General features: G+C 35.3%; 1 protein-coding gene across 1 annotated transcript; it reads left to right on the top strand.

The window, feature by feature from the left end:
- The first annotated feature begins 1,901 nt into the window (after positions 1–1,901).
- On the top strand, positions 1,902–5,201 carry LOC121245236 (UPF0481 protein At3g47200-like). The gene is made up of 4 exons (XM_041143500.1): positions 1,902–2,195; positions 3,233–3,890; positions 4,010–4,943; positions 4,977–5,201. Exons 2-4 carry the CDS (start codon positions 3,312–3,314, stop codon positions 4,985–4,987), a joined length of 1,524 nt encoding a protein of 507 aa, XP_040999434.1. The 5' UTR covers positions 1,902–2,195; positions 3,233–3,311; the 3' UTR covers positions 4,988–5,201.
- Positions 5,202–17,537: the final 12,336 nt, after the last annotated feature.

Here is a 17,537-nt window from a genome sequence, read left to right as displayed (position 1 = left end):
GGTATTATCACTCAACACACCCCACCATTGACGTAAAGAATTCAGATGAACAACGACAATGGAAAATTCGAGGAACGACTACACTAGATCCAAAATATATATTTTTGAAGAGGTAATATCGTTTTTGCTGTACTGTGATCTATTATTTCTAACATTGGTATCAGAGAAGCTGAGCGGTTGTTCCCAATTTATTTTTGATGTGCTTGTTATGATTTTCTTGATTGGAATTTCTTTTTTCCATGAAGAGAAAATTTTATTTCTCTGTTTGTAACATTTTTTGCTTGAGAAGTGGAAGCGATTGTAGCAAACCATCCATGCAAAGCGCAGTGGATGACCTTGCTGCGGCTACCACATGCGGCATAGTGACCACTGTGGTGCTTCGCGCACCTGATGGTGTTATACACCTTGGTGCTGCACGCATCAGAGGGTTGGTTGCACCCACATGACTTGTATCCAAGGGTGCTGCAACTGTGCACCTCCAAGCGATACCGCAGACATGGACTGAAAGGATCTGTACACAAGACTGCGGCAAGTTCTGCTACATGCTACACTGCAGAAGGTAAAACATCGCTCACCATTGGTGTGAAGCCACAGAACAACACCGAGGCCTCGCATCCTTTCGTTTAAGAAGTCTTAGAAGATGCCAACTGTCCCCCCTTCGAGCTGTTAAAGGGGAACCATAAAAACCAATTAATAACACTTTTTGATTATTCTCATCCTGCTTCAGAAACATAGAAATGTGGTGCTATGAGTAGGATTCAAGAATAAAAGCATCACTACTGTTCCATAAGATCAAAGCTAGACCTCCATTGAGCCCCCTACTTTCAACCACAATACTACAATCAAAACCCACCTAGTCCTGGAATCTGAGCTATGGAATTTGAGTGTTGTTCTGGTATTATCACGTAGCACATTCCACCATCGACGTAAAGATTTCGGATGAACAATGATGACGAAAAATCTATGAAACAATTGTACTAGATCTAAGATATTTCTGACGAGATAATATGGCTTTTGCTGTACTTTGATCTAGTATTTTTAACAGTTGTATACTAATTGAAGGTAATTTTCCAGTAGTTTAGTAATAAAACTGAGTATCGTTTAAGCTTCTCTAAAAACAAGATATATACCTTTCACATAATACACATTGATTTTAGATAAGTGGTAATTTACCAATCCGTCCAAAACATTTCGTGCATAAGGGGCATGAGGCTCTCAATCATGACGTAGACTCGTGTGGAAAATAAATTGACTAAGACTAATTGACGTGGGAATAATTATCCCGCGCAAGAACAGATCACAATAGGAAATTGACTTGGTAGATTGACTTAACGTGACTTGCCTCGCAATTTCTTCTCTAATTTCTGGCTCTTTCTTCATTGAAGTTTAGCGTAACTTCAAGTATATATCAAGCAGTAATGCTAGAATAATGTTAGATACAAGTTTTAAATAGATAAATTTTAAATAAAGAGTAATATTGTTAGATACAAGTCTTATACAAACTTTTTGTAAAAAAGAGAGTCTAGTAATAAAAAAATAGTTTTTTTACATTGTTTTAAGGTGGGGTCTACTATTTTATAAAGAGTTGTTTGAAATTTGTCTATTTCAAACTTGTACAAACTATTTCTCTTAATTAATTAAAAAGTAATTGAAAATGAAAGTTACGCGTTTACGTACGATATATGATGCATCGCTATCATAGAATGAATGAGTCCAATAGTAAAGAGCTTATGCTCCAAATTGACAATTGTACCGCTCTTGAAAAAATAGGAGTTTTACATGATCCATAAAAAACTTTATATAAAAATAAATTTATAAATTAATTTTGATTTAGTTTGATGTGTAAAATTTATTTATATTAAAAAACATATTACAATTTAATATATATTTATATCATGTACGTCTTGTGCGTACGTACCTTTCGTATTTTCAGAGCTTTTGCTAGCTGTTTTTATTGTACTTATGATTAGTACTCTACGTATGTACGTTGTTTGCTATTTTTCATATGTATTCTTCTTATCATGTAAACATGTCCATTATCCATTTTTCTATTTTATTAGTTCGAACTAATAAAATATATATATTATTTATATATTCAGTCGTACGTGATTAATTAACTTCAGGTAATTATATAATTACGTAAATTTCCAGAAAACATGAGACGAACCAGAATCTGTTGACGGACAGTTGATGAGGTACGTACCTCTATTACTGTTATGCTGATCAGGGTCAGTACTCTGATCTACATATATATTGCTTGATGTAAAATACAAAAAGGTCCTTTTTTATAGCTCGATTGATTGTTTTCATAATCAATTTTTGATCTTCTGTATATTACAGCGCTACTAGCATGCATGCATATCGACGTGATGATCACATGCGAGTTGAGACTAGCTAGTAGATGTCTGGCCTCTTGACCCTCCTGCATATATCTGATTTCAGCTATCTGTAAGACGTTGAGGCTAGTATATAGATATCTGGCCTGATATATATATATATATATATATGGAGCCAATATTTGGAATTAGGGTTGATAATTTTATACACAGAGGGCTATATATATAAGCTACGTACGATATTTTTAGTGATATTGTGAAACCAAAACCTCATGTAGATGGTGCTTACAATAAAAATCTTCAAATAAAATTATTCTAAATATACATATATATATATATATATATATTCACTACTCATCTAATTAAACTTTTGAATCCAAATTGGTCTATAACATATATAATTACAGGTAAAATTTTCATCTTATAATTTAAATATAATCAATGAGATATTTAAATGCTCATTTAGAATATATATATATATATATATATATATATATATAGTTAATTAAATATGAATGGATGTTTTTTCTTCCAATTTCCGACCAAGTATGTATGGTACTCATTTAATATAAGCAATAAAACTGTTTATTTGTGGCTAGTTATTTCTCGTAAAAATAACTATTTCCTGCAAAAATGAGTATGTTTTCGTCTTAAATAATTCGTCACACATACTCATTTTTCTTGTTGTAGTCATTGGTTTGAAAATTTTAGTTCGTGATAAACTCATTCCATAAAATTTTATTTGAATAAATTATATATCCAGGACTACTAGGCCATGCATTGTGGATCTCAGCCTCATCATGTTTTTACATCGATCATGATCATTAAGTTTCTATATATGGTCTTAATTAGAATCTCAGCACATTGTGATTATATGTTCGTTATTTATGGTACAGATCTAACAACTATTGCGAACTAAGTTTCAGCATTTTCGTAATAATTAAGAAGAACTAAAAGTGCTAGTTATTGAAAGAAATGGAAGATGAGGGAGAGGAATTTGAAACCAGTAACGAACAATCAAATTATGGGAGTACTTTAAATGTAGTTTTGGACCCAACTTTCGGCAATATTGGTCATGAAGAAGCAGCTGCTAATTCTGGCATTGGTGGAGAAGAAGATGACAATCCAAATTATGAAGAGAGTCAATCAAGAATAGTTGTTCCTGAGCATGCTATCCGAATCCTGGATAATGAGAGACAAAATCATGTTATCATTAGCGGATCAGGATGGTCAACATTGAAGGTTCCTGTACCTATGTTCAAAGTCGACAAAGGAGCTTACGTCCCCATGGTTGTCTCCATTGGTCCATTTCATCATAATGAACCAAGTCTACAAGCCATGCAAACTCAAAAACGGCAGTTTCTTGATCGCCTAATTCGAAACCGAACAGGGCAGCCTATCCTTGAAAAAGGTCTTAAAAATGCCATGAGAGAATTGGAGGAAAAGACTAGAGATTTTTATGCATATGACTTTCAGGCTATAAAACCTGATGATTTTGTGCACATGATGCTCCTCGACGGTTGCTTCATTGTAGAACTCCTGCGTTTATACGAGGTATTAATTAGTTATACATTCTAATTCAGTTTGTTTTTCGCTCTAATTTTTCCTTTAGCAATTATGATCACATGAAGGCATGCAAACTGATCACAATTATATTTCTTAACTTCTTGCAGAAAAAATATGTGGGGGAGCCCTTTTTCAAAACACGTTGGATGCGGACAAATATCTCTCGTGATTTGCTTTTGCTTGAGAACCAACTCCCTATGTTTGTGCTGCAGAAGATTTTTGAACTTACTACCTTGACGGGGGAGGAAACTCTGAATATGCTTGCTCTCAGGTTTTTTGAACCCTTGAGGATTGGGAAGGACAAATTTGAAACATGGACGTTGAACAAGCACGCCAATGGCGAGTATATACATCTATTAGCTTTGTTTCACTCTACCTTAATTTCAGGGGATAATATATGTCCGCCGCAGCCTGCAAAGAGTGAAAAGAAAAAATCACATCTTAAGCTTCCTGGGAAAGGTTGGGTGCATAATGCCAAAACACTTGGTTATGCTGGTATTAAGTTCCAAAAAAATTCTGGTAGCATTCTCAACATACAGCTTAAAGGCAAAACGTTAAAGATTCCAACTATTGTCATCGATGATAGCACCAACCCTGTGTTGAGGAACTTGATAGCCTATGAACAGAACAACTGCGATGTAGATCCATATTTTTGCTGTATGGCGTTGTTCTTGGATAGCATTGTGGATACGGTCGAGGATGTCAAGATTCTTCGTGATGTCGGGATTATTAAACATGCAATGGGTGGAGACCAGGAGGTGGCGAATCTTTTCAATAGACTCACTAAGGAGCTAGTGTTTGATATTGATGAAGAGGATTGCTACATGACCAAGCAAATCGGAAAGATCAACCGTCTTTGTCGAGTGCACGAAATCAAAGTTCGAATTCGCCGTGTTCTTGCCAGGATGAATTTCACTGGATTAATCCACACATGCTTTTCCATCTTGATCACAGTCTTAGTAATCATGATGGAAGCACGGCCTAATAATTCAAATGACAACTTCTCAAATACTCAGGAATCGCCTCCACCTTTGTCTTCACTATCACCATTTTGACAAAAACAAAACCCCGTTTGAAATGGTTGATGTAGGTTTATCCAGTGGAGCGATGATTGAGCCTTGTGTTTGCACATCATTTAGCTTAGTATCGGCTTTTCAATAAAACTGGGAGTCCTCAGATTCTCATGTAGCAGTGTTTGTTTTTTAATTTCTTTTATGCTCTGTTGTTGTTTCATTGCGTATGTGTGTACTATGTGTATTATGTTTGAGTTTCAAATCGAATAAACCCATCTTGGAATTAGAAGTTGTTGGGATTCTCTCATAATCCATGTTATATATAATAGATTGTGACCTCCAGATATTTTCTAATTTATAAAAAACGAAAAACGTTTTCCTTCAAATAATGAAATCCATATATGGAATGAATGTGTAAAGTAGTCAAAAGTAAAAGATACAAGTATGATGAAATGATCTCCTCCCTCGAAGGAGAAAGTTACGACTTTCATTGTATATTAACGTGTTTAATTACAATTTGGGATTGACAAATTATCATCATGCATCTACTTCTTGAACATTCTTATCATGTTTTTTCTCGGTTCAATACGGAAATTCTGCACATGCGATCCAGCTTGATCGAAACAATTGAAGGGGTATGTAAGGAAAATGAAGAATTAATGTACCAATGTCCAATTGAGTATTACAACATGTACAGTACCCACGAGAGAACCTGCACATATGGAGTTGCAACCTTTCCAAGCTTAATTTGTATACAATTCTCGGAACATATATTTATTTTTTTTTATAGGTAATTCTTGGAACATATATATTTCCAGCAAGGATTGAGAAGACAACATGCACCGGCCATAACTGTAATAATTTTAGAAGGGGGGAGATTCTTTAGATTTTATAATAATTTTAAGGAATTATAAATGTAATATTGAATAGTGCTTGTAGAGAGTAAACACTCACACACGCATATTAATTCCAGAGACTTGAGTTCTTACCCTTTTTATCGAATCCAATAACTATAACATTTCTATTATCGAAGCCCAAAGGTGACGTAAAAATTAAGAAAGAGATGCGGAGAAAATAAGATCCATATATATATATATATAAGATGACAAATCTCAAGACACCAAAAATAAAATATATACTATGAATTAGACAGTACGTACCTTTTTTTTTTTTTTAGAAGAGTCGGAAGCCACCTGTCCATTAGTTATCCCATCCTAATTTTATTAAAAAAACCTCACTTATGACGGAGGAAAACCGTGGTTACAAAACCGAGACTCGAGAATTACAAACATCCCTTATATCTAAACCAAAACCCAAAATCAAAATTACAAAACCACCTAAAACAGCAGACCCATCCTAACCTAACCAAAAACCTGCTACTCAAAAAACTGCCTATAAATACAACACACGACAGAAACCCGAACGCCTCCTCCACGAAACATACATCTGCACGAATGCAAACCAGCAGCAACCCGCAACACGCACAGTTTAACTCAACTAGTTCTTCCGCCTGATTGAAGGGAGACCCCATTTATCAACTCTAATCAAACCCCGTAACAAAGGAGAAACCTCCCCCATACTCTGCCATTTCACATCACCATCACTTGCTCCCCTTCTAGCTAACCAATCCGCAGTAGCATTTCCTTCCCTATGAATGTGCATAAACCGTACATCCATAGTAATGAGCTGAAGTTGCAATTCCTCCCAAAAATCCTCCAAATACCAACTACCGCATCTGTTCTTATCTAACCATGCCAGAATCACTTTAGAATCCATTTCTATATCAACTGCACTGAAATTCATGTTTTTACAATGTTTGACACCTTCCAACAGCACTCTTAACTCCGCATAAGTGCTATTACCAAACCCGAGATTCTTAGCAAATGCTAACAGCAACCTCCCATGCATATCTTGAATCACACCTCCTGCCCCTGACTCACCTGGATTCCCTAGACTACTACCATCCGTGTTTAGCTTCACACGGCCTTGATCCGGCTTAGACCATGCTATGTAATTAATTTGTTGTTGCTTGATTGGAACTTTTTGTATATTGAAACAATTAAGAATGTAAAAGTCAGTTTGAGTAAATTTCTTAGGCTTTGAAAACCCTTGACAGATAACGCCCACCCACTGTTTGATAGATTGCCACACAACTTGACCAGATTCCATCTTCCCTTCCATACGGGCCTTACATCTCCTAATCCAAAGCCTCCACGAAATAACTATAGGTAATACACCTAATATGACACCAGCTTGAGAGGCATTTGAAGCCCTCCGAAACCAACTAAGGCAGGTTTCATACCAGTTTCTTCCAATTGGAAGACCAAGCAAAACTCCAATTTTTTTCCAGACTTCAGCAGCCACTTCACCAGCAAATAAAACATGATTTAAGTCTTCATATTTTCCTTGAATACAACAATTACATCTCGAGACTAAAGAGATACCAAGTCTCCGAATTTTATCATCCACTGCTAAAGCTCCATGCCAAGCCTTCCACATAAGTAAACAGTACCTATATATATACATAAGGGTGCGGCTACTATGCCGCCCCATATTGACCGTTGGGCTTACCACCCAGCGTAAAAAGTTTTTTTTTTTTTTTTCTTTTCACATTTTTTTAATACATTTAAATATTTTAAAAAAATAAAAAAATACATCAATACACTTAAAATCACTTCCTTAATCACTAAGTAAAAAAAAAAAAAAAAAATTTGACCAGCGGTCAAATAGAGTGGGCAAAGTGGGGAGGCAAAGTAGTGTTTTCCATATACATAATGCTTAAACCAGCAATTTGCACAATTGACCGGCATAGCGGCGAGGGTGGGGATTGGAATGTATTCGTGTATGGGTTTAGCGGTGTAAAAATTAACTAGAAAGGAAAATTGGCCTGGTCCGGGACCCGTTCCCTTAGTTCCAAAACCAGCCAGTTCTGATTCTATACTTTTTAGGACAGGATCGTACCGGACCGGTTCACTATATTATATATTTTAAATTAATTTTTTTAATATTATATATAATATTTTTTTAATCTTAAACGTGAAAATTTATTTGATCATATGCTTTAAACATAAAATATATATTACTAACATTTTATGGCTTAATAAATTCTCAACATATTCATTTTGATAAATACATAATATATTAGTAATACTAATACTAATATACAATATTAGTATATTAATTACATTTCAATTTAATTAATTAGTATAAATTAGTATATTAATATATATTAGTATATTAATTACATTTTATGCTCTAATACTAATATTAATAAAACCGAAAAACTAGACTGGAACTGTTAAAACCGGAGGTACATGAGGTTTAAGAGGGTAATTGGTAGGTAATCGATTCTTGAAAATGTAAAACTGGTACATACCGATTTGATCTTAAATTTTATCTAAAACTAGACCGGACAGACTACACCCCTATTTGTGCTTAAAATATGGCACTCCCATACAAATAAGCAAATAAATCAGCAACCAAAAACAAAGTCAAAATATTTGAAATTACTCCCAAAATAAACAGCAGATCGAAGTATACTGCTTAATTTGCCTAAACTACTTCTCCTAGATGTCTTCAGTCAAGCAGTACTATAAGTATTGAAAGTTTTAGTTTGAAAATTAAATCTTGTCATGTCAATATTACAAATCTCAAGAAAAAAATTAATTAATTAGAAATTTGGTCTTAATTCCAGAACGATTTATTTGCCAAGAAATCGTAGGTTTTATGTCAGTAGTACTTAGAGTTAACGAATCATGATCTAGATCAGCCTGATCATGATGCATGGACGGACTAGACAACAATGAAGCAATCGAAGGCATTCCCCACAACTATAAAAATTCTCAGAAAAACATTAATGGTTTTCAATGCACAGACAAATATTACTTCACATCCTAAATTAATACACTGACAATCATATGATAGTTGTACACTTAAATGTTGAAAGACTTTTCCAAAGTCACCAAAAATAATATACATTTATTTAAAGAATTTAAAAGAAAAGGAGATATTGTAATTTAAGTCTACAACTATAAAAATTCTTAGAAAAGCATTAATGGTTTTTAATACACAGACAAATATTACTTCACATCCTAAATTAATATACAGACAATCATGGATGGTTGTAGACTTAAATGTTGAAAGACTGGTCCAAAGTCACTCAAAAATAATATACATTTATTTAAAGAATCTAAAAATAAAAGAGATGTAATTTAAATCTACAACTATCACATGATTGATTGGACTCATTCATTGATCATCGTGTATTAAATAATCAAAAGCTCTTGTGTGGTCGACGTACGTTTAGGAGCATTTAGCTTAAGGGAGACTGGAGAGATCACTGATAATTAACTTATAGCATTGCAAATTATTTGAGTTTTAATTTGCTGTATATAAATGTTCGCGTTCACAATTAATAGCACTCGCATAGCATTTACATATTTGTATTTGAATGATATTTGAATGTTGAGTTGAGATGAGATATATGTTAAATATTTTAACATGAACATTAATAGTTGAATCTTCGATTTTCTATGATTCACGATAATAGAATAATAACAGTTAAAAGACATACATTTCTCAATCACATTCGATGAAAAATCTGACCTGGCTATGAGAGAATAATCACCCTAACAATTTTACCTCCGAGTGTCTCCCGATGACTAGAGACACAATGATGTTGTAGGTTAAAATCCTTAACTCCTCAGTACTATTTATAGACTTATGGCAATCAAGAAATCTAGAGACTTTGTGTCTTATTGTAATTAGATATATAATTAATCTTATCTCATTAGAGTTAATCTTATTTTATTGTGATAGATCAAATAAGTAATAAGTATTGAGCTATTCTAAACCCATCAGGATATGGATGTGTGGGACATAGAGTTTAAAGAGTAATGCTACATACAATCGTGAAAGATGCAACTTCCTTACAGTCGCTTTGAAAAAGAGTGAGATCTATAATTAAAAAATTAATTTCTTTTCATGTGGGTCCCATATTTATTCACTTTTTTCAAAGTGATTGCATGGCGCTTGTGCACTCACGAATGCAACTATAATTTTTCTTAAATAAAACTCTTACATTCTCCCACTTGGCCCATACGCCCATAAAATAATATTTTTCGTTCATGAGTTTATTACAGGAAATTAACCATACTGCGCAAATTCATTTCCAGAAAACTTTTATAGCTCAGAATATATTACATGAGTTCTGTAATATCAATGTCAAACCAGCTACCAATGCGAGTCATGCATGGCAGTCTCCTGTTATATGACCAACAAATTCCCTTCCATGTACCACAACAACAGTAACTTAATTCAACACGATTTTTAATTGGAAAAATTAAGGCAAATACTGTAATGCCTTGAGTTCCAATTGATATCTATTGTAGACATTATCTTGTCATCAGTCATCTACACAATTTAATGTACATTAAAAGTGGAATGACAGAAAACATAAACAACCATAATAGATATATTTCAATGTCCAGTAACAAAATACTTAGCATATCAATGATCTCTTTACCATGTTCACATCATGGGTATAAGCATATGACCTATCTTTTCAACACTTCCTTTAAAGTATAATCATTAACACATTATTGTTATGAACATATTTGTTTATATATTTTCTCATTAATACTTAAGTATTTAAAATTTCACAAAATACTTATCATTTGGAGAAAATATTCCAAGAAATTCTTATAATACTTTTTTAGTGGCTTGTCTATAAGTCGACAAATCCAAAGTCACTCGAAATAATATACATTTATTTAAAGAATCTAAAAGAAAAAGAGATGCAATTTAAGTCTACAACTATAAAAATTCTTAAAAAAGCACTAATGGTTTTTAATACACAGACAAATATTACTTCACATCCTAAATTAATACACAGACAATCATGTGATAGTCGTAGACTTAAATGTTGAAAGACTTTTCCAAAGACAGTAAAAATTATATACATTTATTTAAAGAATCTAAAAGCAAAAGAGATGTAATTTATCATGTCTTACAGTTGCCTCTTTTTTTTTTCTTTTCTTTTCTTTTTTTTTCTTTTTTTTTTCGGTTAAATTCCAGCTGATGCACGTTGCATGGCACGCCGAAACTAATATTTATGAGCCAAACCGTACGTGATATGCATTTACTATTTACTTATCATTAAGGCCCGTTTTAATAGTTGGAATTATTCCATCTCATTTTATTATTATAATTTTTTTAAATTTTTATAAAAAATATAAAAAATAATTTAATTTTTTAAAATTTTTAAATAATAATAATATTAAAGAATAATATTATAATAATATTGGTTAGAAGTTATAAATAAATCTGATGGGGATGTTGCTATACTGTTCGAACACTCCAGTAAAAGTTTGAATTGTATTTTAATTCAAGTTCAAATATTGACATAACTGTTTAAATTATAATATTCGTAGTGGGAACATACATTAGAACCCATTCGAATGCCATGATTATTGAACAAATTTTTTGGTGGGAAGTTATAAATAAATCTGGCAGGGATGGTAGCAACACAGTTCGAACAATAATTTTATATCCGAACGGATCTATTATTGATTTGAATGCTTAAGTAGGTGTTCGAAGGATACTGTTTAATTATATAAATTTATTAAAAGGCATCCAAATATTTTAAAAATAAATATTATTTGAGTTTATTAGTTATCGTTTTCAAAAGATAAAAATCTAGCTATACGTATTTATTATTATTCATGGTAAATTAAAATATTTCATATTCCTAAGAATTTTATATAAATAATTTAAAAATTAATTAATGAGTTTTATTATGTTAAATAAGAATTAGCAAAGAAAAACAATTACCTTATAGGGAGTGTCATTTTTTATATTATCATGAACGGTAAGTAAAATAAGAAAAATTATTTTTGACAATAAACAAGCAAGCTTATATAACAAATAAAAACATTGCACTAATTAAATCGACAATGTTCGATACAGCATAAAAAGTCAAATAAAAAATAAAACTACTGGGTAAGATTCTCAAAGTCCTCTTGTATGACAGAAAATGTGTCCCTCAATCTCTTGCAGTCGAACCATGATGGGCACAATGATATCCTCCATCTCCTAGATCAAAAGTATGCAATGCTCCTCAAGTAGGGATTGTATCTCCGTCATAGTAGCCCGTGCAGTCTGTCTATCAACACCAGTATTAGCAAAAGCTGGATCACGCTAACTACCACTATCTTGTGCCGTTGGAATATTAATTCGAGCCTACCGCAAGTGGCCCTCGCTCTTGTTGAAAGTGATCTTGTTAATGGGTCCGATCTGTGGTTACCTCCGCTCTGTCATTAGCACATTAACCCCCAATTGGACTAGGAGATTAGAGATCATTAGTGCAAAAGGTAGATTGCCTCTACTCGAATATCGTGACTCAGATTGGATGAGGAGGAGGAAATATAAAGGCAGATCAAATGGCTCTCCTGGTGCTATCCGTAACATAAATAGAGCTCGTTCCACACCGAAATTAGTCTTGTGTTTCCTCATATCAATATTATGGGAAACAATTAAATTCAACATTCTGAAAAATATGATAAAATCTACCTATTTGATCACCTTGCGGCCATCATATGGAGGAGCCGAATTGTCATGCATCAACTGACGAATCTCATCGTGTGTGGGACCATCATCTGCGGGAGGCTCATTCTGGATGGCATCTTCATCATCTATCTCAGTCGCCGGTTGTTGTGCAAGTATGAAATCACGTGAAAGAAGTGTGCATATCATAGGAAAGAAGTGCATAGAAAGTTAGAAGGCTAAGGAGGGAAGGGAGCCCGAGGTAAAGGAAAGTTGCGCAAGGACCCCCGCAAGATCACCTTCATGCACCACATTAGGAAAGACCACCACTGGGGAAAATCAGGACCATTGTGGGAGGATTCGCTGGCGAGGGCACGGCCTCATCCCAATCGAAAGGTGCACGCTAGGCAAGCGAGATGTTGGGAAGTGTATTCAGCAGAATACGTCCTCACCAAATATAGGAGAAGCGAACCGGCACCCGTTATCTCCTTTGGAGAAGACGACGAGGAATGGGTCCTCTATTCACTTGACGACGCCCTAATGGTGACTATGCTGGTCACCAACTTCACAATGGCAGCTTCGCAGACATCCTCTTCTTGGAAGCCTTTACCTGGATGGGGATAGATACCGCCTGACTCAAACCAGCTCCCATGCCACTAAAGGGGTTCTCTAGGGAAATGGTCTAGTCAGTCGGGACTATCACACTGTCTATCTTGGCTGGCAGGGCCTCCTGTACGACTTTTTTCATGGTCGACTTCTCGGTGGTGCAGGCCCCTTCCTCTTACAACGCCATAATTTACAGGCCTACCCTCAATAACCTAAGGGTGGTAACGTCAACCTACGACTTGAAGATGAAGTTCCCTACCCTCAGGGAGTGGAGAAATCCAAGGAGAGCAGGTCTTGTCACGAGAGTGTTACGTGCAGGAGTTGATGCCCACACCCCGGCCGAAGATCACATTATCCCGCTCCTGCCGAGCGCACCTCAGCAGATGGGGAAATTCAAGATGTGTAGGTGCTTAGGATGGTGGAGCCGAACAAGCCACTGGAGTTGATCCCTTTGAACCTGAGCCGCCTGAAAGCCACTGCCAAGATTGGCAGCAGGATGACACTCGAAATGAGGAACGCCATGCAACAGTTTCTCATGGAACACCAGGATGTCTTCGCCTAGAGTCACAAGGACATGCCCAGAATCGACCTAGAGATCCTGCAGCACCACCTGAGCGTGGACCCAAAAGTTAAGGGAGTAAGACAAAAGCGCCGAAACTTCAGTGCAGAGAAGAATGTCGCCATCACCACAGAAGTCAATCGTTTACTCGCGGCGGGCTTCATACAAGTGGCACATTATTCAGATTGACTGTCCAATGTGGTGTTGGTGAAGAAGCAAAACGACAAGTGGAGAAAGTGCGTTGACTTCACCGACTTAAATAAGGCTTGCCCGAAAGACAGCTTCCCGCTACCCTGCATCGATAAGGGCTTGTTTGGACACTAAAATCTTAAGTCCTAGAAGGAAGAATTCCTTGAACACTAAAATCATCACCTAGTACTCGATCTTCTAAAAATAAGAGGGTGGTTATAAAGAAGATCTTGTGCTGGTGATTTTATAATAATTTTAAGCAATTATAACTCATGTTATATCGATTAATTAGTGCTTTAATTTAGAGTAAAAGTCATTATTATATATAGATCTAGATGTCGACATGGCAAGTATATATCAATTCCTCAATCGCCAGGTTTATAAACCTAAGAGGGTGGTTATAAAGACGATTTCGTGCTTGTGATTTTATAATTATAATTTCAAGCAATTATAACTGTTATATTGATTAATTAGTGCTTTAATTTAGAGTATAAGTCATTATTATATATAGATGTCCACATGCCAAGTATCAATTCCAGTAGATCACCTGAGTTCTTACCCGCGTTTATAATTATTCCAATAGACACTAACTATATATAACATTTATATGTCCAATTAAACGTGACGTAACATTTTGGATCATTAATTATTACCATGCTTAAATACATAATCGTGCCAAGTTATTTAATAAAAAGATGAGGAGAAAATGATCAGATCCATATATGAGATCAGGCAAATCTCAAGACACCCAAAATATATAGAACATCTTTGAGTTTCCATTAATTCTAATGACCACCGAACTGGAGCTGGAGTACTCATATTGTTCATACTAGAAAAAAATAATGAGGAGTTTTGGAAAGGGATCAGAGAACCGTTAATTATGAAATTAGTTGGTTCACTAGCACAAGCCAATTGAGGCACATTTATTGACTGGGTGTATTAATTATATATGATCTTGCATGTAATCCGTTTTAGGTACGGTTGGTCATGTGCTTCTATGCATTAAGCACCCTCTATTCTTTGTTTTAATTTACCAATATTGACGCTACAAGCAATCATATTAATGCACATTAATTTACCACCCCTAATTACAACTATTGAGTTTGTATTTTTTTCTAAAAAAAAAAAAGGTCGCTTCCATTTCCATGCATGGGATGAGCACAATTCCGCGATCTCCATATATTGCTCCGAGCAGGGACATACTTTTTTCTAATTACACCAAGAAAAATATGCATGTGGCTCATGAGTGGTCATGCTTCCACTTCATGTACGTGCATGATATTGATGAGACAGAATGTTAGGGCACGTATTTGGATTAGAAAAAATCTATTAATCATCTTTTCATCATCTCATGACGTGTCATTAAATGATAGGTTCACAAGTAAAATATAATAAATAATTTTTAATTATTTAATATCACATCATAAAATAATGAAATAATTCTGAGAAATAGAATGATGAGTAACATTACTTAATCTCCCGACCACCTCCTACGACCTTAACTAACATGATTTATTTGACCCTTGTGGACCGGATCGAGACTTTAAAAATCAAGTCAACTAACACCTACCTCTTTTGGCTACAATTAACAAAAGACTTAGAATAATTAGTAGTACTGTATTTAAAACCATGCACCCTAAAATTACTCTTGGGGACAATTGCATGGTATAATCTTCCTTCAAACTTAACACTATTGCAAGGAAACCTATATTATATATCTATATCTATATATATATATATATATATATATATGTATGTATATTTATATATAACCTCTTTTGTTTTTAGGCTTTAGCAACATGATACTACAAAATATCATAACTGAAAGAAAATATATATAATAAGCGGAAGCGTATGGTTTCCAAAACAAATTTATGTCTTTATTTTTCCAATAAAATTAATAATTGTACGTCAAGATTATCTTCATCATCAAGTAATTATTCGTTAATTTTGTAGTATAAATACGTGGTGTTGAGCTCATCTTATTATAGTCAATCTAACCATTCGAATGTAATTTGTAATTTCGGTTCATACATAGATACAATTAGCGTTAGAACGTAATACTTAGTGTTCGAATGATTTCTTAAGACATCGAACACTACATATACGTTCGAAGACTATATTTAACATTCGAACGTTTTAACCTCATAATACGTTCGAACGTATAAGAATTCAATCGACTTCACTAGAAGGTGAACTGATGACATTTATACTTCTTGAAACACAATGAACGTTATTTACTTTTGCTTGAGAACCAACTCCCTAGGTTTGTGCTACCGAAGATTTTTGAACTTACTACCTTGAAGGGAGGCAAGTCTAAACACGTATTATAGCACATCAGAATCTCCATGATTCTCGCACATCCCACCAGTTTTGCTACCCAATATTTGATTTCCAAGTATAGCATTTGATTTCCTTGTAAAGATATTATTTGATCTTCTCTCCATGTAAAGCATCACCCCTACATAGCTATATATTTTGTAAACCATTTTCAATGAATAATACAGTGAATTATTCAGCAAAACTATCGCTTAACATGGTATCAGGCCAAAACAGGTTCTGACTTACTTTTTTTTTCCTGCCCTTGCCGATGGCTTCCTCAACCGACCCTCCTCCAAATCCTCCTCTACCTTCTTCCCCATATCTCCTCCATCCCTCTGATTCTCCTAGTCTTGTTCTGGTTTCCGATCTCCTCACTGGTGACAATTTTCCAAAATGGCAGCGTTCTATTTGCCGTGCACTCAACACTAAACACAAGCTCTCTTTTGTTGATGGCACTCTCAATGCCCAACTAAAACATCCCCTAATTATGCCCAATGGAGCCGCACCAAAGATATGGTCTTAACTTGGCTTCTCAACACAATCACCCTTCCCTCGCCAATTCCTTGGACTATCATGATGATCCTCGAGATGTTTGGCTTGATCTCGAATCTCGTTTTAGCCATGGAAATAATGCTCGCTCTTCCATCTTAAAAGAGAAATCTCCAACCTTCACCAAAACCAACTCTCCATACCCGACTACTACAATAGTATCAAACAACTTTGGGATGAGTTGAGAAATCTCCAACCTTTCACCGATGCCACTACCTTGGAAAAAAGGGCTGAAGATGAACGTGTCTTTCAATTTCTTCTCGGCCTCAATGATTCCTACGCTGCTCTTCGGTCCCAAATCTTGCCATCGACCCTCTTCCATTTCTGAATAAAATTTTCTCCATCCTCTTTCAAGAGGAACAATAGAGGCTCCTTCAAGCGTCCCGACTCCATCCAGAAAATATTGCTCTTGCTGCTCGGAGTTCTCCTCATGCACATCCACCTCTCAAATGCACCGAATGCGGTAAGGATGGCCACCTGCGAATCATTGCTGGCGTGTTATCGGCTACCCCCTGGCCGTGAACCACGCAACCCCCACAGGCCATCTTTGCTCGGGAAACCCCTTCTGCACCGTTCATCTCACTACCTCCAGCCCGGTTCCAGCTGCTTCTTCCCTCCAGCCCGGTTCCAGGTCTCTCCTCCGAAACCTATCAACAGCTCATGAATCTCTTACAAAATCCTCCACCCACGGCAAATTTTGTTGTTAACTCTTTCTCAAACCCTTCCTTTTCGATCCCCATACCGATTGGATAATCGACAGTGGCGCTAGTGATCATATGAGCCACTGTCGATCATCATTTTTGAATCTTCAACAGCTTTCTTCGAGCCGTGAGATTCGGCTACCCACGGGTGCCA

Source organism: Juglans microcarpa x Juglans regia, unplaced genomic scaffold (genome assembly GCF_004785595.1).
Source record: "Juglans microcarpa x Juglans regia isolate MS1-56 unplaced genomic scaffold, Jm3101_v1.0 JmScfU0010, whole genome shotgun sequence".
Lineage (NCBI taxonomy): Eukaryota > Viridiplantae > Streptophyta > Magnoliopsida > Fagales > Juglandaceae > Juglans > Juglans microcarpa x Juglans regia.
The sequence above is the reverse complement of the archived record's forward strand: the minus strand, read 5'-3'. Positions and strand labels throughout refer to the sequence as shown.

Coding starts and splice junctions, on each gene's coding strand:
- LOC121245236 (XM_041143500.1), top strand. CDS start 3,312: ATGGAAGATGAGGGAGAGGAATTTGAAACCAGTAACGAACAATCAAAT. Junction 3,891..4,009: donor AACTCCTGCGTTTATACGAG/GTATTAATTAGT, acceptor AACTTCTTGCAG/AAAAAATATGTGGGGGAGCC.